The sequence below is a fragment of the Peromyscus maniculatus genome, chromosome 22 (genome assembly GCF_049852395.1).
Source record: "Peromyscus maniculatus bairdii isolate BWxNUB_F1_BW_parent chromosome 22, HU_Pman_BW_mat_3.1, whole genome shotgun sequence".
Lineage (NCBI taxonomy): Eukaryota > Metazoa > Chordata > Mammalia > Rodentia > Cricetidae > Peromyscus > Peromyscus maniculatus.
In genome coordinates, this window is record NC_134873.1 from 5,415,800 (window position 1) to 5,442,946 (window position 27,147).

A 27,147-nucleotide genomic window follows, 5' to 3' on the forward strand; every position below is an offset into this window, starting at 1 on the left:
TATCTCAAGTCCTTATTCAAGTAGTCTTTGAGACTGGATCATCTCAGCTAGTCATCTCAAAATTGCTCTGAGCACCTTGTAGTTCAAAGCTGATCTATAGATGATGTTTGTCAGTTCAGTGATATTATTATTGTCCACTTGGAATTGTTGTTGTTGTGTTTGTTGTTGTGGGGCCCCATCTTCTTCCTGGAGATTTCAGTTGATGTTAGGCCTGGCCATGATTTCCTGCAGAAAACTGATAAGAGACTCGAACACAAAGACATATATATGCAGCTAATTGAAGCCTTTTTTCTAGAATTAGTTAGTACTCTATATGACCATTCATATCTTAACAAAGTTTAAAATGTGTATATATATATATATATATCAATCTTGTAAATTTTGATATAAAATTTATACTTTAAGAAAAGTTTAAAGAATCAGAATAGAATCAAAGAGTTGAGATTAGTAATAGAATAGTCCCTTAATTAATTTTGATTTTGTCCTGTCCCATAGCAGAAAATGGCTCTTTCTGGCATGATACAGGGAGTTTGCATTTTCCTTTTAACAACATGCTTGAGTTTAAAGAAGGAGAGAGCCATTCTCCAACTCCAAAGTCAGCTTTAAATTTTAATTGAACTGGGACTATTAGAAAACCAATAGTGTTAAATCTTTAGAGAAAAGCAGAAATGAACATTTAAGAAGACATAAAATTTTTTAGATAATATATACCCATATGCCATATACTCCCATATACTCTGTTTCCTGGGATAGATGATTTGTCCCTTTTCTTCAGTTGTCTCATTTGTCTTGTGTCCTTCAGATTCCTTAACCTTCATTCTCCTAAAAGACAAAAACAAAAACCTTCCCCCAAGACTAATTTTTGGGATGTTCCTTTTTGGCAAGTTAATGTCTGATTAAATGAAAAGACATGTGTTACAGGTACAAGTTAGTTTAAATTGGATGTTCATGCTGATTGATGAACTATCACCTCCTCTAATTAAGAGGTTTCTCTTGTTCAAATCGAACCTTTATCAATTTTGATGGTACCCACAGCTTATCTTCTCCTGTAGAAACAAAAGCAAAACCTCGTCCCCAACGTAATACATACCCTGGCTTCCATTCTGAGGTCAGCACATCCTTAAAGTATATAGGCTGATTTAATTCTGTAGTTTTTTCTATTATCCAATGTCTCTCTGCAGCTGTTGTTCCTTTCTCATTGGCATTCAGAAAATTCAAAGTTAATAGAGCATTATGCAGTCTATTTCTGGGGGTTTTTGTTACTCCTTTCTGTTTATTTAGCATATCCTTTAGAGTTCTGTTTGATCTTTCTATAACTGCTTGACCTGTAGGATTATGTGGTATACCTGTAATATGCTTTATTTTGTAATAAGCAAAAAACTGTTTCATTTTAACAGAGACATATGATGGAGCATTGTCAGTTTTGATTTGTGCAGGTATACCCATGATGGCCATAACTTCTAGCAAATGAGTGATTACAGAATCAGCTTTTTCAGAACTCAAAGCAGTTGCCCATTGAAATCCTGAATAAGTATCAATGGTGTGGTGTACATATTTCAATTTTCCAAATTCTGCAAAGTGAAACACGTCCATCTGCCAGATTTCATTCCTCTGAGTACCCTTTGGGTTACATCCTGCTGGTAATGGCGTTTGATTATAGAAGGAACAAGTAGGACATTTCTTTACTATTTCTTTGGCTTGTTGCCAGGTTATGGAAAAATCCTTTTTTAAACCTTTACTATTGACATGATGTTTTTTATGAAATTCTGAGGCCTCCAGCACATTCCCTATCAATAATTTATCAATCTCATCATTGCCTTGTGCTAAAGGACCTGGCAGACCAGTATGAGATTGGATGTGAGTTATATATAAAGGATGACTCCTTTTCCTGATTGTATCTTGTAATTGAATAAATAGTGAAGTTAATTCTGAAGCATCAGGGATAAATTCTGCAGTCTCAATATGTAATACCACTCTTTCAGCATACTGAGAGTCAGTTACTATGTTGAGAGGTTCTGAAAAATCCATTAATACCAACAGAATAGCATACAATTCTGATTTCTGCACTGAATTATAAGGACTTTGTACCACTTTACTTAAATTTTCTGATTTGTAACCTGCCTTTCCTTGTTTGTTGGCATCTGTATAAAATGTACAAACTCCAGATATGGGTTTTTGCCGTACAATTCGAGGCAAGATCCAATCAGCTCTCTTTATAAAATCAATTCTGTTGCTTTTGGGATATTTGCTGTTAATTTCTCCCAAAAAATTACTGCAAGCTCTTTGCCAAGGTTCACTTTCTGTCCATAATTTTTCAATGTCCTCCTTAGTTAAAGGTACGACAATTTCTGCTGGGTCTATTCCTGCTAATTGACGAAGTCTCAATTTTCCTTTCCAAATCAAGTCAGAGATATTTTCCCCATAAGTTTTTAATTCTTTATTTGGTTTATTTGGTAAAAATATCCATTCCAATATAATATCTTCCCTCTGCATTAATATTCCAGTAGGGGAATGCCTAGAAGGTAAAATAACCAAAATGCAATCCAGCTTTGGATCAATACGATCCACGTGCCCTTCATGTACTTTCTTTTCTACCAAGGCCAATTCTTTCTCAGCTTCAGGTGATAATTCTCTTGGACTGTTTAAGTCCTTGTCACCTTCTAAGGTTTTGAACAAATTAGTCAGTTCATCATTTTTTACCCCAACAATAGTTCATAGATGAGAAATATCTCCAAATAATCTTTGAAAGTCATTAAGAGTCTGTAGTCTATCTCTCCTAATTTGCACCTTTTGTGGTCTAATTTTTTGTAGCTCTATTTTATATCCTAAATAATTAATAGAATCTCCTCTTTGTATTTTTTCAGGAGCAATTTGTAATCCCCAGCAAGGCAAAATTTTCTTTACTTCTTCAAACATTCTTTCTAAAGTATCTGCATTTGAGTCAGCTAGTAAAATATCATCCATATAATGATAAATTATAGATTTAGGAAATTTTTTACGTATCACTTCCAATGGCTGTTGTACAAAATATTGACACAGAGTTGGGCTATTTAACATTCCCTGTGGGAGGACCCTCCATTGAAATCTTTTAACCGGTTGAGAATTATTATAAGTAGGCACTGTGAAAGCAAATCTTTCTTTGTCTTTTTCTTGTAAGGGTATTGAAAAGAAACAGTCTTTTAAATCAATAACTATGAGAGGCCATCCTTTTGGTAACAGAGTAGGCAAAGGAATTCCAGATTGTAGAGAGCCCATCGGCTGAATTACTTTGTTAATTGCTCTAAGGTCTGTTACCATTCTCCATTTACCAGATTTCTTTTTAATAACAAATACAGGAGAATTCCAAGGGCTGGTTGACTGTTCAATATGCTGAGCATTTAGCTGTTCTTCTACCAGCTCTTCTAAAGCCTGGAGTTTCTCTGTTGTTAAAGGCCATTGCTGAACCCATACAGGCTTGTCTGTTAACCATTTTAAAGGTAGAGCTGTTGGTATTTTTGGAGGATTATCAGTTGTTGTGCCCTGTTCTTGTATAATATGGATGGCTGGTGACCACTCAAAATAATGCCTTCTAATATTTCTCTCAGAAACATGTGCTAGTTTATGATTTGTTTCTGAGATTGGAGGGATTTTAATCTGAGTATTCCATTGTTGCAACAAGTCTCGGCCCCACAGGTTCATAGCTATGTTAGCGACATATGGTTTTAATTTTCCTCTCTGTCCTTCTGGACCTATACATTCCAGCCATCTTGCACTCTGTTTCACTCCAGATAATGTCCCAATTCCTAACAGTTGAACGTTTACCTCCTGAAGAGGCCAAGCTGGATGCCAAAATTCTGGTGCAATTATGGTAATGTCCGCACCTGTTTCTTCCAGACCAGACAACAAAACACCATTTATTTTTATCATTAATTTTGGTCTCTGTTCATTAATAGAAGTTTGCCAAAAAATTTTCTTTATGTTTTCTCCTGAATTTTCTATTCTCTCTTTTTCATCATCCTGACCAGCATGATTTATTCCAATAGTCATTTGGTTATTTAATCGCTCAGAGCAGGGATTTCCTCTACAGCTGCAGGAAAGGTTTGAACTGGTTTTGCTATGGGGGCCTGCATGAGGCCCCTCCGGGAGTTTCCCGAAAACTGAGGCAAAGGATTACCCTGTCTGTCGTTTGTTGATCTACATTTGTTGGTCCAGTGTTTTCCCTTACCACACCTTCTGCATACTCCAGAAGGAAGGGGCATTCTGTTGCCATTGTTCCTTGAAGAAACATTGCTTCTAGGAATGACCTGTTTACAGTCCCTTTTAAAATGTCCTTGCTTTCCACACCCAAAACATCTAACACTCCTCAAACCTTTTGAAATTACTTCTCCTACCCACGTATCATCATGCTCATCAGCCTCAACATTAATTGTTTCTCTAATCCAATCTTCCAAAGGTGCAGATCTTGCCCTTAACGGCCTGATTATTCTTTTGCATGCTGCATTCGCATTCTCAAATGCCAAAGCTTCAATTATTGCCTTACTAGCTTCTGATCCTGAGACCATTCTGTTTACTGCTGAAGCCAGTCTTTCTAAAAAAATCTGTGAAAGATTCTTTTGGGCCTTGCATAACCTTTGTGAATGACTCAGGTTTTTTTCCTGGTTCCTCAACTCTGTCCCATGCATTCAAGGCTGCCATTCGACATAAAATTACGGTTTGAACATCATATAAACATTGTGTTTGTATTGAAGCATATTGGCCTTCTCCAATAAGCTGATCCTAACAAACTTGTATTCCTTTATCCGTCCATTGTTTTTCTACATTTCTAGCTTCATCCTTAAACCACGTTAGAAATTGAATTCTCTGGCTGGGTTCCAGAACAGCTTGTGCAAGGTCCCGCCAGTCCTGTGGTATAATCCTATTATATGTTGACCAAGAGTTTAACATTTGCTTTACATATGGGGAATGCATGCCATAAGATACTATTGCCTCCTTAAACCTTTTAAAATCCATCAGTTCAATTGGAGCCCAGATATTTTGTGTAGCCATTTGATCAGGCATCTGCTGTACGGTTACAGGATAAATTAAGGGTGACTGTGTGAAAACAGGCTTTCTTTCTGTAACCTTATGATCCAAACTTGAACCAACTTCACTGTTAAAATTAACAGGTTTTTCTAAAGCTGTTATCCTGGCACTTAAATCGACTATCTTTTTAAATAGTAAAATGAGAATAAGCATGGTGATAAACTGCATAATTCCCATAATACTAATCTTTTCATATAGTTGTTCCATTGTCAGACTGCCTAAAATTTCAAACAAAACCCAATTTTCTTCCAATGTACACAGGAAACCCATTTTTTTTAAATGTGGAAAAAATTTGTCTTTTAAATAGTTTCCTTTATGACTTACCAAATCTGCGTAGAACAGTAGAAATCCGAGCGAATTTCAAAAGAGCCACCTAGTGTCCTAGGTGTGAATCCAGAGAGAGAGAGAGAGAGAGAGAGAGAGAGAGAGAGAGAGAGAGAGAGAGACAGAAACAGAGAGACAGAGAGAAAGCAAGAGAGAAAGCAAAAGCGAAAGCGAAAGTGAAAGTGAAAGCGAAGGGGTAGCTGGCTAAAGCTTAAAGCCAGCCACTTGTTCCCTCTTGAGCCGAGTCAAGGCTTGGCTTTACAGGCAGGGGCCCTGTTTAGCAGGGCAGGCCTGAGCTGTTTGTAGCACTGGCTTTAAGCAAGCAGCTCACAGTCCAGCCTGAGCCCAAGCAGACCTGGGCCGGGGCTAGGGAGCCGGCTGCTCCGGCTAGGGAGCCGGCCCCAAGCAGTTTTTAATGGATTCTTGTCACATTGGGCGCCAGATGGATGGTTTTTAATTGTTCAGTGGATTATAGATGTTTGTTGTTGTTCAGAGGGGGAGGGTTGGTTAAAAATTGTTTCTGGTCATGGTCTAGAAAATACTTTTCAAAGCAGGTTAGATTTGCGGCCTGTCTTCCTAAAAAGAAAAAGAAAGGGGGATATAGGACTGATAAGACAGAAGAGTAAAAATCATTGAATTTACTTTAATTCAAAAAGCAATTATTAATCTCAATAAAATTTACATTTGTATGGATTTTTGTATAGTGATACAAATTTAAAGTTATTTTGTAACACTGGATTTAGGTTTCTATTTTTGTTTAAGATATTATATATTGATACAAATTTAATATTACTTTTGTTATACCATACATATATTTCTATTTTTGTTTAAGGTATTGTACCTATGCAGCTCATATGCAATGTGAAGTATTAGTCCTTGAAAGATATTCAGGATAGTAAAGAAATACAGGTTAATAGTCACCCATAACTATCAAACTTATAGTCAGATTAGTTATGTTTTTAAGGTGAAACAGAGATATATTTAAATAGATAGGTGATCTTCAAACACTTCAGAGACCTACAGAAGATGACATTTAAAATATTTTAATAACATAGGTTTTTCTTGACAATGAGACACATCTGTTCATGGCAGCACTGACTGATCTACTTCACAAAGGATGATGAGCTTTGAAGAAACTCCAAATGGAGTTTGCTTTCTTTTGACAAAAACCATTTGGGCAAGAAACTGCCTTTGCCTTGACTGCTGACAGTATGCTGTCCAAACTGGACAAGAAGGACACAAAGAAAAGTGACTGCTGAATTTTGCCAAGATAGGGTAGGATCACCACTCAAAATATTCTGCTTCACAAAAAAAAGTTTCTCAGATATTCTAGGCCTGTAGTCTGAAGATGGATGCTCCAATGTTGCAGAGGAACTTAGGTGACTGTCCAGGCAGCCAACTGCTTCTGTCATTTCTCTTGGATTTGGAACTCACTTGCTTTGCACTTTCTGCTTGTGCAGGTAATATATCCTTCTCAGCTCTTTGATGAGTTTGAAGACTAGATAGTTATAGTTGCAATCCTTCCAAATCATGATAGAAAGTAAATTGGGTGCTAAATTTTGTACTCTTCAGGAGAGGACAGCTAAAGGAACTACTTTCTCTAATTTTGCTAATTACTCGGAGACTGGACATTGTAAGTGTATTCCTTACTTGATAATTGTTTCTGTTGTATGCAATTTCATTTTTGTTAATGTTGTTACCTTTCTATCCTATCAGACATTACCTGATAATCATTCTAATTTTATATAGTTTTACAATGTTAGAGTTAGAAACTTTTCTTTTTAATTAGACAAAAGGGGGCAAATATTATGGAGATCTTACCTACATCATGTCCTGTTGTCCAATTAGAGTCAGGCATTGGTTCAAGGGGCAGGGTTTACACTTAGCTGGTTTGCATGGGTCATAGTTTCCCTAGACTTGGGAAAGAGCAACCCCCAGAAAAGATGAGGCAGGGCTGGAAGTTTGTATAAATCTTTTTGAGCCAGGAGCAGATGGAGACTGCATATGTAGTAGTCATTATGTTTGTCTCGGGTTCTTATCTATGTATTTTGTTGTCAAATTTTATTTTATAATAAATGGTGTAAGAAATCGCAATACTCTTGTAATATCTGTGAGGAGATGAGTTGTTTGTAGATTGAATGTAATAGAATAATCCAAGACATAGCTGAGACACTGAGTGAAAGGTTCCACCTGTAGTGTGAGGAGTAGAAAGATAATCATATGTATATATATATATATATATATATATATATATATATATATATATATATATATATATACATATATATAATTCACCTTCCATATTATATATTTGTATGTGTATATATATTTATATTTCAACTTAGATTATTCTCAAAATTTTTATCTTTAATTTTTTTAATTTTTAAGTTAACAATGTAATTCTTAATCATCTTTCTTCTTTTCAAATTGTCCCATGGATTCCTCTTTTCTCTCTTTCAAATTCATATCCTCTATATTAATTAATTGTTGGTACAAGCTTATATCTAACTGCATATGCTTATATATTTCTAAACTGTTCATGTTCTGTCTGTATAATGTTACTTGCATGTGTACATTCAGGGCTGGGAATTTGATTTTGGATAAACAATGGGCAAGCTATTCCCAGTGGAGGACTTCTGCTCTCAGCATTTCATGGTCTCCTGTAATTCTTTGTGTAGTGTTGAGGCCTCATATTCTTTTCCCATTCACTTTGCATGTCTATTGTTATTGTCCTCATTCAGTTTATATTTAAGATGCTATTGTGGTGAGCCTCTAATAGAGTAGCTTCTGATATTATTAGGAGACAGAATCTCACCTCAAACTTCTTGATTCTCTGGATCTTAACATTTCCCCATCTTTTCTCCCAGTAGGAACCCTGAAAATGTTCAAGTGTCCCCTAAACTTCCTGTTTTTTTTTCTTTCTAGAACTGATACTCTGTTTGAATCTGATCTGACTGTTTCTGAGGTAGCTGTTGTTGCTATTACAGGACAGGGCAATTTCTTTCCTGGATGATTAGACCCTGAATGCCATCTACACTGAAAGTTCACATTTAATGGTTTCATAATTACTTATCTATATTATCCAACCTATTTTTTATTCTTCTGGTTTTTAATCAACTGGCATGTACTTAATAAGGGTTAGAAAGAGACGTGTACCATTCATTCCTTTCTAGCTTTAAGCGTGGATGTGGTCCTTCACTGTTCATATGGTAGCTGGCAGGCATATACAGCCATATAAGATTCAGACTGCATTAAAATAAAATAAAGAGTATCCATCTCCTCATTCATACTTGCCATATTTGAAGTGCTCAACACTTACATATGGCTAATGTTTGCCGTACATCCAGCCACTGACCAGCCCATGCCTCAACATGTCCTTTGTAGCATGTTCAGGCTGTGGAGCTGAAGCCTGTTCCATGGGACCTTCTAGAAGTTCATTGTCCTTTTCCATCACTAAGCTAAGTTCCCTGTGTCTGAAGTGTTGGGCTTAATTTTATCAGTAAATCTTCAGAGCACTTGATAACCCCTGGCAGATATTTACCTTAGAACAAGGGTCTTGAGTCAGCCTCATGGCGTATTTCTTGGTGTTACCATGTAGGAGTCTGGTTCAGTTTTAAGTTCTTTGTCAGTTAAAGAATTAAAGAAAACAGGTGTGTAAGTGACAGGTAGCAGTAGAGAAATATCAAACGTCCAAAACTGGAGAAAGACTTTGCACCATAAGAAAAGTTTTCTTGGGGTGGAGAAATGTGTGTGTAGTAGAAACAGAGAAAAATGGAATCTGTTATATTCAGAGTTGGTGCTCAGGAAGCTGAGAATTCAATCTCTTATCCAGGGCTCTGTGTTTTGGTTTTTTTTTTTATGTCCATGAGGAGACATCATCACCTAATTTAGTGTTGGGCAGTTTGAGAAAAGATAAGATGTATAATTAGCTCACAATTGTTGTTTATACATGTCCTGATCTGGCCTTGAACCTGCTGAGCCAATCTACCAGTAGTGGCCCTACTGGCCAAAGTCAGACTTCTTAGAAGTTCATCAATTTTGTTATGTAGCCATGGCTCTTATTACTATTTGTTTTCCTACCAGGTAATCTGTCTAACTACTGGTCACTCATTCTTCCCTTTCTGAGGTTACCAAATCTTCTGTTAAATGTATGGGGACACCAACCACTTTTAACTGCTTTGATCTGGAAATTGAGATGATGATGGAGAATCAGTAGTCAAACTGACATAAGGGGGTGTTGTCAATCTAAAGGGCCAATATAAACTTAATTTGTGGTGAAGATTATTGTTACTCCAAGGACTGTCCTTACTAGTATGTTTAAATATTTGCAGGATGGGAAAACCCAAGATCAGCTGGATCCTTTCATATCCTAAGGCTCTGGACCCTGCTAACGGAACAAGTTCTAAGGAGGTAGCATTTATCTTCTAGAGCTGTACCAACTCTCTAGACACATTCCCTGCAAGCCAGAAAGTTGAAGATGAAATCTGTCCCTGAATAAAAACTTCTTTGGCTGGCCCACATAGAAGGAGGTCATCCATATATCAGATGTCTCTAAATATGATAATTATAGCAATGTCGTGGAAAGGCCCAAATCAGATAATTGAGGGTTGTCATGAAACCACTGATAGACAACTATCTATATGACTTATCTAATTTTTATAGCAAGATCCTCAAAAAAAAAGGTGAATTTGAGGTGGAGTGGAATACAAAAGAAAGTAAACTTAAGATTATGCATGGCATCGCTTCTCGGCCTTTTGGCTAAGATCGAGTGAAGATTATGCATGGACCTGCCTCCGGGATGCCTGCCCTGAGCAGGGAGGAGAAAGCACAACTCTGTCCAGGAACATTAGGATTGAGCAACAGAAGGACAATCACAACCACAGGCAAATCTGAAGAGGTAAAGGCAATGAGGAATGGACTGAGGTGGGTGGCTTGCTTGCCACCCAGAGACATAGTGTTTTCTGGGCCAAGACTACTTCCATGTCCCATGTGTCTGGGTCTGGGGCCCTGCTGCAGCTGAGGTCTGTGTTGGTGCCCATGCCTCCCATTGTCTCTGAGGGCAGAGAATGTAGGGCTACACAGAGTTGGTTTTATCCCCTCACTAGCTGCAACACTAGGGAGAACTGGCCCTGCCCCTCACCAGATGCAGCACTCAGGAGAGTGGGTCCTACACCTCACCTGGGCAGCACAACAGACTGAACCTGTTTGCAGAAGCATGTGAAAGCTGGCCCTGAGGGTATGATAATGGGAGAGCTGATTTCACCCCCCTCTTTTGCCATGTGGTGATGATGGGTGAGGTAAGGATGCTCTCTCCCCTTTTATCTCCAACACCTGTGGTAGGCAATGAAGCTGAACTACTCTATTACCAGCTGCAGAACTTGGGAACTCTGGACCTGCATGTCTCTTGAGCAGCACAGTAGAGCTGGCCCTGTGGATGTAGGCCTGAGTGAGCTGGAATTGAGAACGTAAGCATGGGAGATCGGGCCCCACCATTAATCGTCCATAAGGTATTGTGCACAAAGGAGAGATGTCTGCCTTCTCACTTTCTGTGGCAGTTGGGAGAGCTGACCCTGAGGTCATGAGAGATGGAGAACCGGCCCTTGCCCCCTTGCTCCTTGGTGCATAGGGTGAACTAACCAGGACAGTGTTGGAGAACTTACCCTAGTGGTGAGGATGGGGGACATCAGCTGGCCAACCCTGCCATCACCAAGGCCCAGAATCAGGGCAATAAGTTGGCCCACTGCAATATCCACGCCATTTATGATCTGATGGAGAATGTGAAGGAGCTTGTTTTACAGATCCAAAGCTGCAGGATCTCCATGACATGAGGCAAGATCAGGATTTCTAAGAGGAATCTCAGTGATGTTCTCAGTATCTACAGTGTAGCAGAAACCAGAGGCTTTAAACCAGACCAATGACTCCTTGCAGTAAACACTTGCAAGTAAAGATACATGGATAAAAGCTTATACTGCATGCCTCACTGTGTCACAGTACATCACCCATGAGATTTCCCTCTCTTTCTTTTCTTTTCTCCTAAATTTTATTTTAATTTGGAGGAGAAGTTGCAATGGCAGAGGGCTGGTATGAGGGGACTGTGAGATGAACGATATAGAGATGCATGTAAAAGACACAAAAAAATGAATAAATTTAAAAAAAAAATCACAGAGGGGCAAGTGAGGGGAAAGGAGCAAAGAAGGTAGGCTGGCCACCACTCACAAACTCTAACATTGTCAAAATAAAAATACTTTGTGTCTACAGAAAGACAAAGAGAACACAGACAGATAACACCAAGATGAGGAGTTTGTTTTCGGATTTATGTTGACCTTCTTTCAGTTCACACTGGCCTGAAAGAAGGTCACTAAGGAAGCTGCTTGAATTGTCTTAGGCCTGGATGTCAGAACAGTCAAAACCTTCCTGGATGACAAGCAAAACATCAAGATTGGAGACTCTGGGTTAGCCAGGATATTCAAAGATAATATAAGTTTTGAACAAACATCTGTTGGCATACCTTATTACAAGTCTTCTAAACAAATGAACCCTATAAAAATAAAAAGAAAGATTATGGATGGAATATTAATTATAATGGCAGATATCTATGTGAGACTACAAGGATGATGAAGAACCAGGCAAAGGGAGACTACTTCCTCCTTGATAAGATGAAGATCTTGAACTAACTTTTATTTGTTGGGGACGTTTCTAACAACAAGATTAGAGAATTAAATAGGCTACAACATTCAAATAGCAATTTTATTCTATTTGTTTGTTTTTAGGTTTTATTTAAATAATCCCTCTGCAACTTCAGGCCTGAGAGGATATTGTTTCAGATGGAGGAAATTAGTAGTGTCTTTAAGATGTATGACGACAGTAGGAGCTTCTGAGTTTATACTTCCTATCATATCATCATTTGTCCAGTCTGAGACATTTATATTGCTGTCTATGAGAGGCCAACAATGATAGTGACCTGGTAAGAGAAGTAGCTAAACAACTAGTCTAGATGAAAGAACTATTCCCCATAAGGGGTACAAGGTGTGAGGAACTGTGAAAAAAAAAATGACAGACATAAAAGTCTATCCTGCCTGGGACCCAGAACTGGCGAGGAATGTCGAGGTTAAGCAGCAATCAGGACACACTGTGGTTCGTCATTCAAAGAGAGCTCTTTATTGACTATCCATCAGCCTTATATACCCTGCTGCTTCTTACTCTCCATGGGGTCAGGGTACAGTCCTCAGGTTCCCATCCTCGTCCCAGCAGATCAGCCAAACAGGAAGACCCCAAGCAGAGAGCTGATTCTTGAAACAATGTTCCACGAATAGCTATATTGTAAACATCCTGTGACTTACTGGCCACAGGAAAAGAAGAACAAAAGTGCACCTTAGGGCAATATAGGGCAAGCAAACAGGCTATGCACAAGGTTTGTTCAGCGTCTGCTGCCAACACTACCTTATGAAGAGTTAAAGGGAACTATAAAAAGAAACTATATTCTTGCTAAAAAATGCTTCTGCTTGAGCAAAAACCACAGCTCTTGGAGGTGCAAAGCTTGCCCACAGCCCTACCGCCTTGCGCAAATAAGCTGTTCTGCAAAAACCACCCAGACCCCCAAGACTCAGCTAGCCGACTGAACCCTGAGTAACCCCTCTACCCCACCCGTATGAAACTGCCCTATAAAAAGCCTACAAGCTGGAGCTTCGGGGTCTTCAGTCCTCAGCTTGACTGTTGACCCGTGTGCACACGTACAATAAACTGCTTCTGAGTGACTCGATATCAGAGTGAAGCTTCTGTTGTCAGCGCCGACTCTAACATTTTGGAGGTTCCACCGAGATAATCTTCACGTCTGATGGTGAGTCGGCTTGGGAGGGTGAGCAGCTGTCTGGGCTGCCCTTGAGGACACCCGGACAGTGGGGGACAGACGTGTCCAGAACCCACAGGCTGCAACTCTGGAGGACGCTCTAGAGTGTGGGGATCCTGTAAAAGGGACCCCTTCGGATACCCTCTTGCCTAGGAGACTTTTTAAGAGGCCCGGGCCACTAGATCATCTTTTGGTTTCATTTTCTATACCATTTTGCCGGCTTGTCCTGTCTCTGTGTGTTGTGAGTTTGTTCGTGTCATTGGTGTTTTGTTTTGCCTGTTCGGTATGGGCCAGACTGCCTCTACACCCCTCTCTTACCCTCGCCCACTGGTCAGAAGTATCGGCCCGAGCCTCAAACCTGGCGGTTCTAGTGAAGAAAGGAAAGTGGCAGACTTTCTGTTCATCTCAGTGGCCCACCTTTGGTGTTGGATGGCCCGCTGATGGCACTTTTGATTTGAATGTTGTTAGGGCAGTTAAACAGAAGATCTTTGTTCCAGGCTCCCATGGACACCCGGACCAGCAAGCCTACATCTGGGTCTGGGAGGACTTGGTGCTGGACCCACCTGAGTGGGTGCGGTCGCTCCAGGCCAAGCCATCTGCACCACCTACTGACCAAGTCCCCCTCCTTCTAACCAAAACCCCTGAACCGCCTAAGTCTTCTCCGTTAACCCCGACACCTGCACCCCTGCCAGAGTCACAGGCTGACCTCATTTCTCTTGATCTAGATCCCCCGCCACCCTACAGACAGCCGCCACAGCCAGCAGGGGCAGACTCCGGACCGGCTCTGGTCTCCCCCTCGGGGCCGGCACAGGGCACCCAGCAAAGGAGGGCACGCCCTCATGATGAGGCCCCACCGGCAGTCACACTGCCCCTGCGCCCCATTGGAAGAACCATTGAGGATGGTGCTGGGGGAGACATGCCTGCCCTCCAATATTGGCCATTCTCTTCCTCAGATTTATATAATTGGAAAAATAATAATCCACCCTTTTGTGAAGATCCCACCCAACTAACCGGGCTCCTAGAGTCCATCATGTATTCCCACCAGCCTACGTGGGACGATTGCCAGCAACTTCTGGGGGTCCTTTTCACCACAGAAGAAAGGGAACGCATCCTCCTGGAGGCTAGGAAGTTAGTCCCTAGACCAGACGGACGGCCAACCCAGCTCCCCAACCTCATTGATGAGTGTTTCCCCCTGAGACGTCCGACCTGGGACCCGAACACTCCAGAAGGTAGGGAGCATCTGTCCCTCTCTCGCCAGACTCTAATGGCGGGTCTCTGTGCAGCAGCCAGAAGGCCCACTAATTTGGCTAAGGTAGGTGAGGTTCTTCAAGGGCCTGAAGAAACCCCCTCTGCCTTTCTTGAGAGACTCATGGAGGCATATAGAAGGTATACCCCCTTTGACCCACAGTCAGAGGAATTGAGGGGAGCAGTGAGTATGGCCTTTATAGGACAGTCTGCCACAGATATACGGCGGAAGTTGCAGAGATTAGATGGATTGCAAGGGCTGAGCCTGAGAGATCTGGTTAAAGAGGCAGAAAAGGTCTACTATAAACGAGAGACTGTGGAAGAAAAAGAGATTCGACTGGAAAAAGAAAGAGAAGAAAAAGAAAAACAATGACAAAAATGCCAAAATCGGGATTTGACATGGATTCTTGCAGCCGCGGTAAGAGACGGGCCGGGGCCACCAGGGCGAGGAGGAGGAGTAGGAGGCAGGGGAGGCCGCTCTCCTCTGGGACCAAACCAATGTGCCTACTGCAAAGAGGAAGGTCACTGGGCCAGAAAATGCCCAAAGAAGTTAAAAGGGCGAGGTCGACAGGTCCTTGCCCTCGAAGACTGAGGGAGTCAGGGTTCGGATCCCCTCCCCGAGCTCCGGGTAACATTTGAAGTGGAGGGGACGCCAGTGGACTTTGAGGTGGACACAGGGGCAGTCTACTCAGCCATCCAGCATCCGCTGGGGCCTCTATCTACCCAAAAGTCACTGGTACAAGGAGCTAATGGAAGCAGAGAGAGACCCTGGACCACCCAGAGAACAGTCAACTTGGGAAAAGGTACTGTACAGCATTCCTTCCTAGTCCTGCCTGACTGCCCAGCGCCGCTTTTGGGCAGAGACCTCCTGACAAAATTGGGGGCACAAATCTCCTTTACTGCTCGGGGCCCAGAATTAAAATTTGCACACCCGAAAGTGGGGGACCTCCATCTCCTCACATTAGAACTCCCAGCCACTGAGGAGTATCAGTTGTATGGAGCAGCAGTTAAAGCCTCTGTAGCTACTGTCTCCCCGAACAACGAGGAATGGATTCACAGGTTTCCTAATGCGTGGGCAGAGACAGGGGGCCTTGGGCTGGCTAAAGAACAACCTCCGGTGGAAGTCACCCTTAAGCCCACCGGGGTGCCCGTGTGTGTAAGACAATACCCGCTCAGTCGAGAAGCCCGGGAAGGCATAAAACCTCACATCAGGAGGTTTCTGGAACTGGGCATTCTGAAACCATGACAGTCAGAGTGGAACACTCTGCTCCTATCAGTAAAAAAGCCAGGAACAAATGACTGCAGACCGGTCCAGGATCTGAGAGAAGTAAACTCCTGGGTAATAGACATTCACCCTACAGTGCTCAACCCCTACAATCTCCTGAGTACCTTGCCTCCAGAGCGCAATTGGTACACTGTTCTGGATTTGAAAGATGCCTTCTTCTGCCTACCCTTCCACCCAGATTCCAAAAGCTCTTTGCTTTTGAATGGTCAGACCCTGAGGAAGGGAGGACAGGGCAGCTAACATGGACTAGACTTCCACAAGGATTTAAGAACTCCCCAACTATCTTTGATGAGGCCCTACACCGAGATCTTCAGAGGTATCAAGAGACCACCCCTGATGTCACTCTCCTCCAGTATGTAGATGATTTACTCCTGGCAGCTGAAACTCAGGATGCCTGCAAACTTGGGACTGAAAAACTTCTAGATACCCTGGCTAGGCTGGGGTACAGGGCATCTGCCAAAAAGGCGCAGATCTGTAAAAACAAAGTCACCTTCCTCGGTGACTCCTTGGAGGGAGGAAAGAGGTGGCTCACGGATGCCCGAAAGCAAACTGTGGCCAGCATACCAACTCCAACAGATCGACAGCAATTACGCGAATTCCTGGGTGCGGCTGGGTTCTGCAGACTCTGGATTCCAGGGTTCGCTGCCATAACAGAGCCTTTCTCCCCCCTGTTAATAGAAAAGACCCCTTTTGTCTGGCAGAAAGAGCACCAGCTCGCATTTGAGAAACTGAAGAAGACACTCCTGTCAGCCCCGGCACTTGCTCTCCCAGATGTGAGTAAACCCTTCACCCGGTACTTACATGAGAAGGGTGGGGTGGTGGTCGGTGTCCTAGTACAAGCCCTTGGTCCATGGAAAAGACCAACTGCTTATCTATCAAAGCAGCTTGATCCTGTAGCCAGGGGATGGCCGACCTGCCTCCGGGCAGTGGCAGCAGCCACCATGCTAGTGAGGGATGCAGATAAATTAACTCTAGGACAGCATCTGACTATTATAGCTCCCCATGCATTGGAGAGCATTGTCTGCCAGCCGCCGGACCGATGGCTCAGCAATGCTCAAGCCACATACTATCAGACAACTCTCCTGGACCGGGACCGCATCACTTTTGGGCCCCCATCCATCCTTAACCTGTCCACCCTCCTCCCAGTTGACCAACAAGAAGAGGAGGGAGAGCCAGTGCATGACTGTGGTGCCATCCTGGCGGAGGAAACTGGGGTCCGGACAGATTTAACGGACCAACCACTGGCCAACCCGGACCTGATATGGTATACAGATGGCAGCAGTTTCCTAAATGAGGGGCAGCGGAAGGCGGGAGCGGCAGTGGTGGACAAGAATAAGGTCATCTGGTCTAGCAGCCTCCCAGAGGGGACCTGGGCTCAAAAAGCCGAATTGATTGCGCTCACCCAAGCCCTCACCATGGCAGCGGGTAAGCCAGCCACCATCTACACAGATAGCCGGTTTTCATTTCCAATCACGCATGTGCATGGGGCCATATAGAGGGAGAGGGGACTATTAACATCGGCAGGAAAAGAAGTTACAAATAAAAAAGAAATCGAGGCGCTACTAGATGCCGTCATGCTGCCTCGTGAGCTGGCCATCGTACATTGCCCAGGACACCAGAAGGGCGACTCCCCAGTTGCGGTTGGGAACCGGAGGGCTGACCAGGAAGCAAGGGAAGCAGCTCTCCGAGGCATCAGACACCTGACAGTCCACCTGTCACCCCCTAAAAGCCCAGTCTCTGAAGAGCCTCTGGCCCCTGAGACTCTGAAGGACACTCTGGAACGAATCCACAAGTTGACCCATCTGGGTAGCCAGAAGTTAGTCCAACTCACTGCAGAGAATAAAACCCACTCCCCGTCTGAAAGGAAGTGGATGGCAGAGGAAGTGGTTGGCAGGCTGCCAAGACTGCCAGCAGGTTAATGCATACCCTGGTCGGTTGGCTCCTGGAAAGAGACTCTGAGGGAGTCGACCGGGCCAGCACTGGGAAGTGGACTTTACTGAAATATGGCCAGCCAAATACCCGCTCAGTCGAGAAGCCCGGGAAGGCATAAAACCTCACATCAGGAGGTTTCTGGAACTGGGCATTCTGAAACCATGACAGTCAGAGTGGAACACTCTGCTCCTATCAGTAAAAAAGCCAGGAACAAATGACTGCAGACCGGTCCAGGATCTGAGAGAAGTAAACTCCTGGGTAATAGACATTCACCCTACAGTGCTCAACCCCTACAATCTCCTGAGTACCTTGCCTCCAGAGCGCAATTGGTACACTGTTCTGGATTTGAAAGATGCCTTCTTCTGCCTACCCTTCCACCCAGATTCCAAAAGCTCTTTGCTTTTGAATGGTCAGACCCTGAGGAAGGGAGGACAGGGCAGCTAACATGGACTAGACTTCCACAAGGATTTAAGAACTCCCCAACTATCTTTGATGAGGCCCTACACCGAGATCTTCAGAGGTATCAAGAGACCACCCCTGATGTCACTCTCCTCCAGTATGTAGATGATTTACTCCTGGCAGCTGAAACTCAGGATGCCTGCAAACTTGGGACTGAAAAACTTCTAGATACCCTGGCTAGGCTGGGGTACAGGGCATCTGCCAAAAAGGCGCAGATCTGTAAAAACAAAGTCACCTTCCTCGGTGACTCCTTGGAGGGAGGAAAGAGGTGGCTCACGGATGCCCGAAAGCAAACTGTGGCCAGCATACCAACTCCAACAGATCGACAGCAATTACGCGAATTCCTGGGTGCGGCTGGGTTCTGCAGACTCTGGATTCCAGGGTTCGCTGCCATAACAGAGCCTTTCTCCCCCCTGTTAATAGAAAAGACCCCTTTTGTCTGGCAGAAAGAGCACCAGCTCGCATTTGAGAAACTGAAGAAGACACTCCTGTCAGCCCCGGCACTTGCTCTCCCAGATGTGAGTAAACCCTTCACCCGGTACTTACATGAGAAGGGTGGGGTGGTGGTCGGTGTCCTAGTACAAGCCCTTGGTCCATGGAAAAGACCAACTGCTTATCTATCAAAGCAGCTTGATCCTGTAGCCAGGGGATGGCCGACCTGCCTCCGGGCAGTGGCAGCAGCCACCATGCTAGTGAGGGATGCAGATAAATTAACTCTAGGACAGCATCTGACTATTATAGCTCCCCATGCATTGGAGAGCATTGTCTGCCAGCCGCCGGACCGATGGCTCAGCAATGCTCAAGCCACGTACTATCAGACAACTCTCCTGGACCGGGACCGCATCACTTTTGGGCCCCCATCCATCCTTAACCTGTCCACCCTCCTCCCAGTTGACCAACAAGAAGAGGAGGGAGAGCCAGTGCATGACTGTGGTGCCATCCTGGCGGAGGAAACTGGGGTCCGGACAGATTTAACGGACCAACCACTGGCCAACCCGGACCTGATATGGTATACAGATGGCAGCAGTTTCCTAAATGAGGGGCAGCGGAAGGCGGGAGCGGCAGTGGTGGACAAGAATAAGGTCATCTGGTCTAGCAGCCTCCCAGAGGGGACCTGGGCTCAAAAAGCCGAATTGATTGCGCTCACCCAAGCCCTCACCATGGCAGCGGGTAAGCCAGCCACCATCTACACAGATAGCCGGTTTTCATTTCCAATCACGCATGTGCATGGGGCCATATAGAGGGAGAGGGGACTATTAACATCGGCAGGAAAAGAAGTTACAAATAAAAAAGAAATCGAGGCGCTACTAGATGCCGTCATGCTGCCTCGTGAGCTGGCCATCGTACATTGCCCAGGACACCAGAAGGGCGACTCCCCAGTTGCGGTTGGGAACCGGAGGGCTGACCAGGAAGCAAGGGAAGCAGCTCTCCGAGGCATCAGACACCTGACAGTCCACCTGTCACCCCCTAAAAGCCCAGTCTCTGAAGAGCCTCTGGCCCCTGAGACTCTGAAGGACACTCTGGAACGAATCCACAAGTTGACCCATCTGGGTAGCCAGAAGTTAGTCCAACTCACTGCAGAGAATAAAACCCACTCCCCGTCTGAAAGGAAGTGGATGGCAGAGGAAGTGGTTGGCAGGCTGCCAAGACTGCCAGCAGGTTAATGCATACCCTGGTCGGTTGGCTCCTGGAAAGAGACTCTGAGGGAGTCGACCGGGCCAGCACTGGGAAGTGGACTTTACTGAAATATGGCCAGCCAAATACCCGCTCAGTCGAGAAGCCCGGGAAGGCATAAAACCTCACATCAGGAGGTTTCTGGAACTGGGCATTCTGAAACCATGACAGTCAGAGTGGAACACTCTGCTCCTATCAGTAAAAAAGCCAGGAACAAATGACTGCAGACCGGTCCAGGATCTGAGAGAAGTAAACTCCTGGGTAATAGACATTCACCCTACAGTGCTCAACCCCTACAATCTCCTGAGTACCTTGCCTCCAGAGCGCAATTGGTACACTGTTCTGGATTTGAAAGATGCCTTCTTCTGCCTACCCTTCCACCCAGATTCCAAAAGCTCTTTGCTTTTGAATGGTCAGACCCTGAGGAAGGGAGGACAGGGCAGCTAACATGGACTAGACTTCCACAAGGATTTAAGAACTCCCCAACTATCTTTGATGAGGCCCTACACCGAGATCTTCAGAGGTATCAAGAGACCACCCCTGATGTCACTCTCCTCCAGTATGTAGATGATTTACTCCTGGCAGCTGAAACTCAGGATGCCTGCAAACTTGGGACTGAAAAACTTCTAGATACCCTGGCTAGGCTGGGGTACAGGGCATCTGCCAAAAAGGCGCAGATCTGTAAAAACAAAGTCACCTTCCTCGGTGACTCCTTGGAGGGAGGAAAGAGGTGGCTCACGGATGCCCGAAAGCAAACTGTGGCCAGCATACCAACTCCAACAGATCGACAGCAATTACGCGAATTCCTGGGTGCGGCTGGGTTCTGCAGACTCTGGATTCCAGGGTTCGCTGCCATAACAGAGCCTTTCTCCCCCCTGTTAATAGAAAAGACCCCTTTTGTCTGGCAGAAAGAGCACCAGCTCGCATTTGAGAAACTGAAGAAGACACTCCTGTCAGCCCCGGCACTTGCTCTCCCAGATGTGAGTAAACCCTTCACCCGGTACTTACATGAGAAGGGTGGGGTGGTGGTCGGTGTCCTAGTACAAGCCCTTGGTCCATGGAAAAGACCAACTGCTTATCTATCAAAGCAGCTTGATCCTGTAGCCAGGGGATGGCCGACCTGCCTCCGGGCAGTGGCAGCAGCCACCATGCTAGTGAGGGATGCAGATAAATTAACTCTAGGACAGCATCTGACTATTATAGCTCCCCATGCATTGGAGAGCATTGTCTGCCAGCCGCCGGACCGATGGCTCAGCAATGCTCAAGCCACGTACTATCAGACAACTCTCCTGGACCGGGACCGCATCACTTTTGGGCCCCCATCCATCCTTAACCTGTCCACCCTCCTCCCAGTTGACCAACAAGAAGAGGAGGGAGAGCCAGTGCATGACTGTGGTGCCATCCTGGCGGAGGAAACTGGGGTCCGGACAGATTTAACGGACCAACCACTGGCCAACCCGGACCTGATATGGTATACAGATGGCAGCAGTTTCCTAAATGAGGGGCAGCGGAAGGCGGGAGCGGCAGTGGTGGACAAGAATAAGGTCATCTGGTCTAGCAGCCTCCCAGAGGGGACCTGGGCTCAAAAAGCCGAATTGATTGCGCTCACCCAAGCCCTCACCATGGCAGCGGGTAAGCCAGCCACCATCTACACAGATAGCCGGTTTTCATTTCCAATCACGCATGTGCATGGGGCCATATAGAGGGAGAGGGGACTATTAACATCGGCAGGAAAAGAAGTTACAAATAAAAAAGAAATCGAGGCGCTACTAGATGCCGTCATGCTGCCTCGTGAGCTGGCCATCGTACATTGCCCAGGACACCAGAAGGGCGACTCCCCAGTTGCGGTTGGGAACCGGAGGGCTGACCAGGAAGCAAGGGAAGCAGCTCTCCGAGGCATCAGACACCTGACAGTCCACCTGTCACCCCCTAAAAGCCCAGTCTCTGAAGAGCCTCTGGCCCCTGAGACTCTGAAGGACACTCTGGAACGAATCCACAAGTTGACCCATCTGGGTAGCCAGAAGTTAGTCCAACTCACTGCAGAGAATAAAACCCACTCCCCGTCTGAAAGGAAGTGGATGGCAGAGGAAGTGGTTGGCAGGCTGCCAAGACTGCCAGCAGGTTAATGCATACCCTGGTCGGTTGGCTCCTGGAAAGAGACTCTGAGGGAGTCGACCGGGCCAGCACTGGGAAGTGGACTTTACTGAAATATGGCCAGCCAAATACCCGCTCAGTCGAGAAGCCCGGGAAGGCATAAAACCTCACATCAGGAGGTTTCTGGAACTGGGCATTCTGAAACCATGACAGTCAGAGTGGAACACTCTGCTCCTATCAGTAAAAAAGCCAGGAACAAATGACTGCAGACCGGTCCAGGATCTGAGAGAAGTAAACTCCTGGGTAATAGACATTCACCCTACAGTGCTCAACCCCTACAATCTCCTGAGTACCTTGCCTCCAGAGCGCAATTGGTACACTGTTCTGGATTTGAAAGATGCCTTCTTCTGCCTACCCTTCCACCCAGATTCCAAAAGCTCTTTGCTTTTGAATGGTCAGACCCTGAGGAAGGGAGGACAGGGCAGCTAACATGGACTAGACTTCCACAAGGATTTAAGAACTCCCCAACTATCTTTGATGAGGCCCTACACCGAGATCTTCAGAGGTATCAAGAGACCACCCCTGATGTCACTCTCCTCCAGTATGTAGATGATTTACTCCTGGCAGCTGAAACTCAGGATGCCTGCAAACTTGGGACTGAAAAACTTCTAGATACCCTGGCTAGGCTGGGGTACAGGGCATCTGCCAAAAAGGCGCAGATCTGTAAAAACAAAGTCACCTTCCTCGGTGACTCCTTGGAGGGAGGAAAGAGGTGGCTCACGGATGCCCGAAAGCAAACTGTGGCCAGCATACCAACTCCAACAGATCGACAGCAATTACGCGAATTCCTGGGTGCGGCTGGGTTCTGCAGACTCTGGATTCCAGGGTTCGCTGCCATAACAGAGCCTTTCTCCCCCCTGTTAATAGAAAAGACCCCTTTTGTCTGGCAGAAAGAGCACCAGCTCGCATTTGAGAAACTGAAGAAGACACTCCTGTCAGCCCCGGCACTTGCTCTCCCAGATGTGAGTAAACCCTTCACCCGGTACTTACATGAGAAGGGTGGGGTGGTGGTCGGTGTCCTAGTACAAGCCCTTGGTCCATGGAAAAGACCAACTGCTTATCTATCAAAGCAGCTTGATCCTGTAGCCAGGGGATGGCCGACCTGCCTCCGGGCAGTGGCAGCAGCCACCATGCTAGTGAGGGATGCAGATAAATTAACTCTAGGACAGCATCTGACTATTATAGCTCCCCATGCATTGGAGAGCATTGTCTGCCAGCCGCCGGACCGATGGCTCAGCAATGCTCAAGCCACGTACTATCAGACAACTCTCCTGGACCGGGACCGCATCACTTTTGGGCCCCCATCCATCCTTAACCTGTCCACCCTCCTCCCAGTTGACCAACAAGAAGAGGAGGGAGAGCCAGTGCATGACTGTGGTGCCATCCTGGCGGAGGAAACTGGGGTCCGGACAGATTTAACGGACCAACCACTGGCCAACCCGGACCTGATATGGTATACAGATGGCAGCAGTTTCCTAAATGAGGGGCAGCGGAAGGCGGGAGCGGCAGTGGTGGACAAGAATAAGGTCATCTGGTCTAGCAGCCTCCCAGAGGGGACCTGGGCTCAAAAAGCCGAATTGATTGCGCTCACCCAAGCCCTCACCATGGCAGCGGGTAAGCCAGCCACCATCTACACAGATAGCCGGTTTTCATTTCCAATCACGCATGTGCATGGGGCCATATAGAGGGAGAGGGGACTATTAACATCGGCAGGAAAAGAAGTTACAAATAAAAAAGAAATCGAGGCGCTACTAGATGCCGTCATGCTGCCTCGTGAGCTGGCCATCGTACATTGCCCAGGACACCAGAAGGGCGACTCCCCAGTTGCGGTTGGGAACCGGAGGGCTGACCAGGAAGCAAGGGAAGCAGCTCTCCGAGGCATCAGACACCTGACAGTCCACCTGTCACCCCCTAAAAGCCCAGTCTCTGAAGAGCCTCTGGCCCCTGAGACTCTGAAGGACACTCTGGAACGAATCCACAAGTTGACCCATCTGGGTAGCCAGAAGTTAGTCCAACTCACTGCAGAGAATAAAACCCACTCCCCGTCTGAAAGGAAGTGGATGGCAGAGGAAGTGGTTGGCAGGCTGCCAAGACTGCCAGCAGGTTAATGCATACCCTGGTCGGTTGGCTCCTGGAAAGAGACTCTGAGGGAGTCGACCGGGCCAGCACTGGGAAGTGGACTTTACTGAAATATGGCCAGCCAAATACCCGCTCAGTCGAGAAGCCCGGGAAGGCATAAAACCTCACATCAGGAGGTTTCTGGAACTGGGCATTCTGAAACCATGACAGTCAGAGTGGAACACTCTGCTCCTATCAGTAAAAAAGCCAGGAACAAATGACTGCAGACCGGTCCAGGATCTGAGAGAAGTAAACTCCTGGGTAATAGACATTCACCCTACAGTGCTCAACCCCTACAATCTCCTGAGTACCTTGCCTCCAGAGCGCAATTGGTACACTGTTCTGGATTTGAAAGATGCCTTCTTCTGCCTACCCTTCCACCCAGATTCCAAAAGCTCTTTGCTTTTGAATGGTCAGACCCTGAGGAAGGGAGGACAGGGCAGCTAACATGGACTAGACTTCCACAAGGATTTAAGAACTCCCCAACTATCTTTGATGAGGCCCTACACCGAGATCTTCAGAGGTATCAAGAGACCACCCCTGATGTCACTCTCCTCCAGTATGTAGATGATTTACTCCTGGCAGCTGAAACTCAGGATGCCTGCAAACTTGGGACTGAAAAACTTCTAGATACCCTGGCTAGGCTGGGGTACAGGGCATCTGCCAAAAAGGCGCAGATCTGTAAAAACAAAGTCACCTTCCTCGGTGACTCCTTGGAGGGAGGAAAGAGGTGGCTCACGGATGCCCGAAAGCAAACTGTGGCCAGCATACCAACTCCAACAGATCGACAGCAATTACGCGAATTCCTGGGTGCGGCTGGGTTCTGCAGACTCTGGATTCCAGGGTTCGCTGCCATAACAGAGCCTTTCTCCCCCCTGTTAATAGAAAAGACCCCTTTTGTCTGGCAGAAAGAGCACCAGCTCGCATTTGAGAAACTGAAGAAGACACTCCTGTCAGCCCCGGCACTTGCTCTCCCAGATGTGAGTAAACCCTTCACCCGGTACTTACATGAGAAGGGTGGGGTGGTGGTCGGTGTCCTAGTACAAGCCCTTGGTCCATGGAAAAGACCAACTGCTTATCTATCAAAGCAGCTTGATCCTGTAGCCAGGGGATGGCCGACCTGCCTCCGGGCAGTGGCAGCAGCCACCATGCTAGTGAGGGATGCAGATAAATTAACTCTAGGACAGCATCTGACTATTATAGCTCCCCATGCATTGGAGAGCATTGTCTGCCAGCCGCCGGACCGATGGCTCAGCAATGCTCAAGCCACGTACTATCAGACAACTCTCCTGGACCGGGACCGCATCACTTTTGGGCCCCCATCCATCCTTAACCTGTCCACCCTCCTCCCAGTTGACCAACAAGAAGAGGAGGGAGAGCCAGTGCATGACTGTGGTGCCATCCTGGCGGAGGAAACTGGGGTCCGGACAGATTTAACGGACCAACCACTGGCCAACCCGGACCTGATATGGTATACAGATGGCAGCAGTTTCCTAAATGAGGGGCAGCGGAAGGCGGGAGCGGCAGTGGTGGACAAGAATAAGGTCATCTGGTCTAGCAGCCTCCCAGAGGGGACCTGGGCTCAAAAAGCCGAATTGATTGCGCTCACCCAAGCCCTCACCATGGCAGCGGGTAAGCCAGCCACCATCTACACAGATAGCCGGTTTTCATTTCCAATCACGCATGTGCATGGGGCCATATAGAGGGAGAGGGGACTATTAACATCGGCAGGAAAAGAAGTTACAAATAAAAAAGAAATCGAGGCGCTACTAGATGCCGTCATGCTGCCTCGTGAGCTGGCCATCGTACATTGCCCAGGACACCAGAAGGGCGACTCCCCAGTTGCGGTTGGGAACCGGAGGGCTGACCAGGAAGCAAGGGAAGCAGCTCTCCGAGGCATCAGACACCTGACAGTCCACCTGTCACCCCCTAAAAGCCCAGTCTCTGAAGAGCCTCTGGCCCCTGAGACTCTGAAGGACACTCTGGAACGAATCCACAAGTTGACCCATCTGGGTAGCCAGAAGTTAGTCCAACTCACTGCAGAGAATAAAACCCACTCCCCGTCTGAAAGGAAGTGGATGGCAGAGGAAGTGGTTGGCAGGCTGCCAAGACTGCCAGCAGGTTAATGCATACCCTGGTCGGTTGGCTCCTGGAAAGAGACTCTGAGGGAGTCGACCGGGCCAGCACTGGGAAGTGGACTTTACTGAAATATGGCCAGCCAAATACCCGCTCAGTCGAGAAGCCCGGGAAGGCATAAAACCTCACATCAGGAGGTTTCTGGAACTGGGCATTCTGAAACCATGACAGTCAGAGTGGAACACTCTGCTCCTATCAGTAAAAAAGCCAGGAACAAATGACTGCAGACCGGTCCAGGATCTGAGAGAAGTAAACTCCTGGGTAATAGACATTCACCCTACAGTGCTCAACCCCTACAATCTCCTGAGTACCTTGCCTCCAGAGCGCAATTGGTACACTGTTCTGGATTTGAAAGATGCCTTCTTCTGCCTACCCTTCCACCCAGATTCCAAAAGCTCTTTGCTTTTGAATGGTCAGACCCTGAGGAAGGGAGGACAGGGCAGCTAACATGGACTAGACTTCCACAAGGATTTAAGAACTCCCCAACTATCTTTGATGAGGCCCTACACCGAGATCTTCAGAGGTATCAAGAGACCACCCCTGATGTCACTCTCCTCCAGTATGTAGATGATTTACTCCTGGCAGCTGAAACTCAGGATGCCTGCAAACTTGGGACTGAAAAACTTCTAGATACCCTGGCTAGGCTGGGGTACAGGGCATCTGCCAAAAAGGCGCAGATCTGTAAAAACAAAGTCACCTTCCTCGGTGACTCCTTGGAGGGAGGAAAGAGGTGGCTCACGGATGCCCGAAAGCAAACTGTGGCCAGCATACCAACTCCAACAGATCGACAGCAATTACGCGAATTCCTGGGTGCGGCTGGGTTCTGCAGACTCTGGATTCCAGGGTTCGCTGCCATAACAGAGCCTTTCTCCCCCCTGTTAATAGAAAAGACCCCTTTTGTCTGGCAGAAAGA

General features: G+C 46.0%; 2 protein-coding genes across 32 annotated transcripts in view; one reads left to right on the forward strand and one right to left on the reverse strand.

The window, feature by feature from the left end:
• LOC143270238 (uncharacterized) overlaps nucleotides 1-27,147 on the reverse strand; it is a 139,992-nt gene that overhangs the window by 32,071 nt on the left and 80,774 nt on the right. The gene's annotated exons all lie outside the window — the stretch shown is intronic.
• The window catches only part of LOC121826022 (uncharacterized), a 112,648-nt gene that overhangs the window by 24,847 nt on the left and 60,654 nt on the right, over nucleotides 1-27,147 (forward strand). For 5 of the 31 annotated variants that reach the window (XR_013047352.1, XR_013047354.1, XR_013047351.1 and 2 more), the window contains 2 exons: nucleotides 9,717-13,222; nucleotides 13,729-13,845. Coding sequence is in view for 6 of the 31 variants with exons in the window: in XM_076559428.1 (XP_076415543.1) it covers nucleotides 9,717-9,795; nucleotides 10,726-10,850; nucleotides 12,156-12,339 (388 nt within the window). In the remaining 25 variants the exon portion in view is untranslated. Of the gene's footprint in view, nucleotides 1-2,664; nucleotides 6,846-6,957; nucleotides 7,019-9,716; nucleotides 13,223-13,728; nucleotides 13,846-13,956; nucleotides 14,094-27,147 lie in introns of those variants that run through there. The other 26 variants (XM_076559428.1, XM_076559429.1, XM_076559431.1 and 23 more) reach the window with 18 other exon arrangements.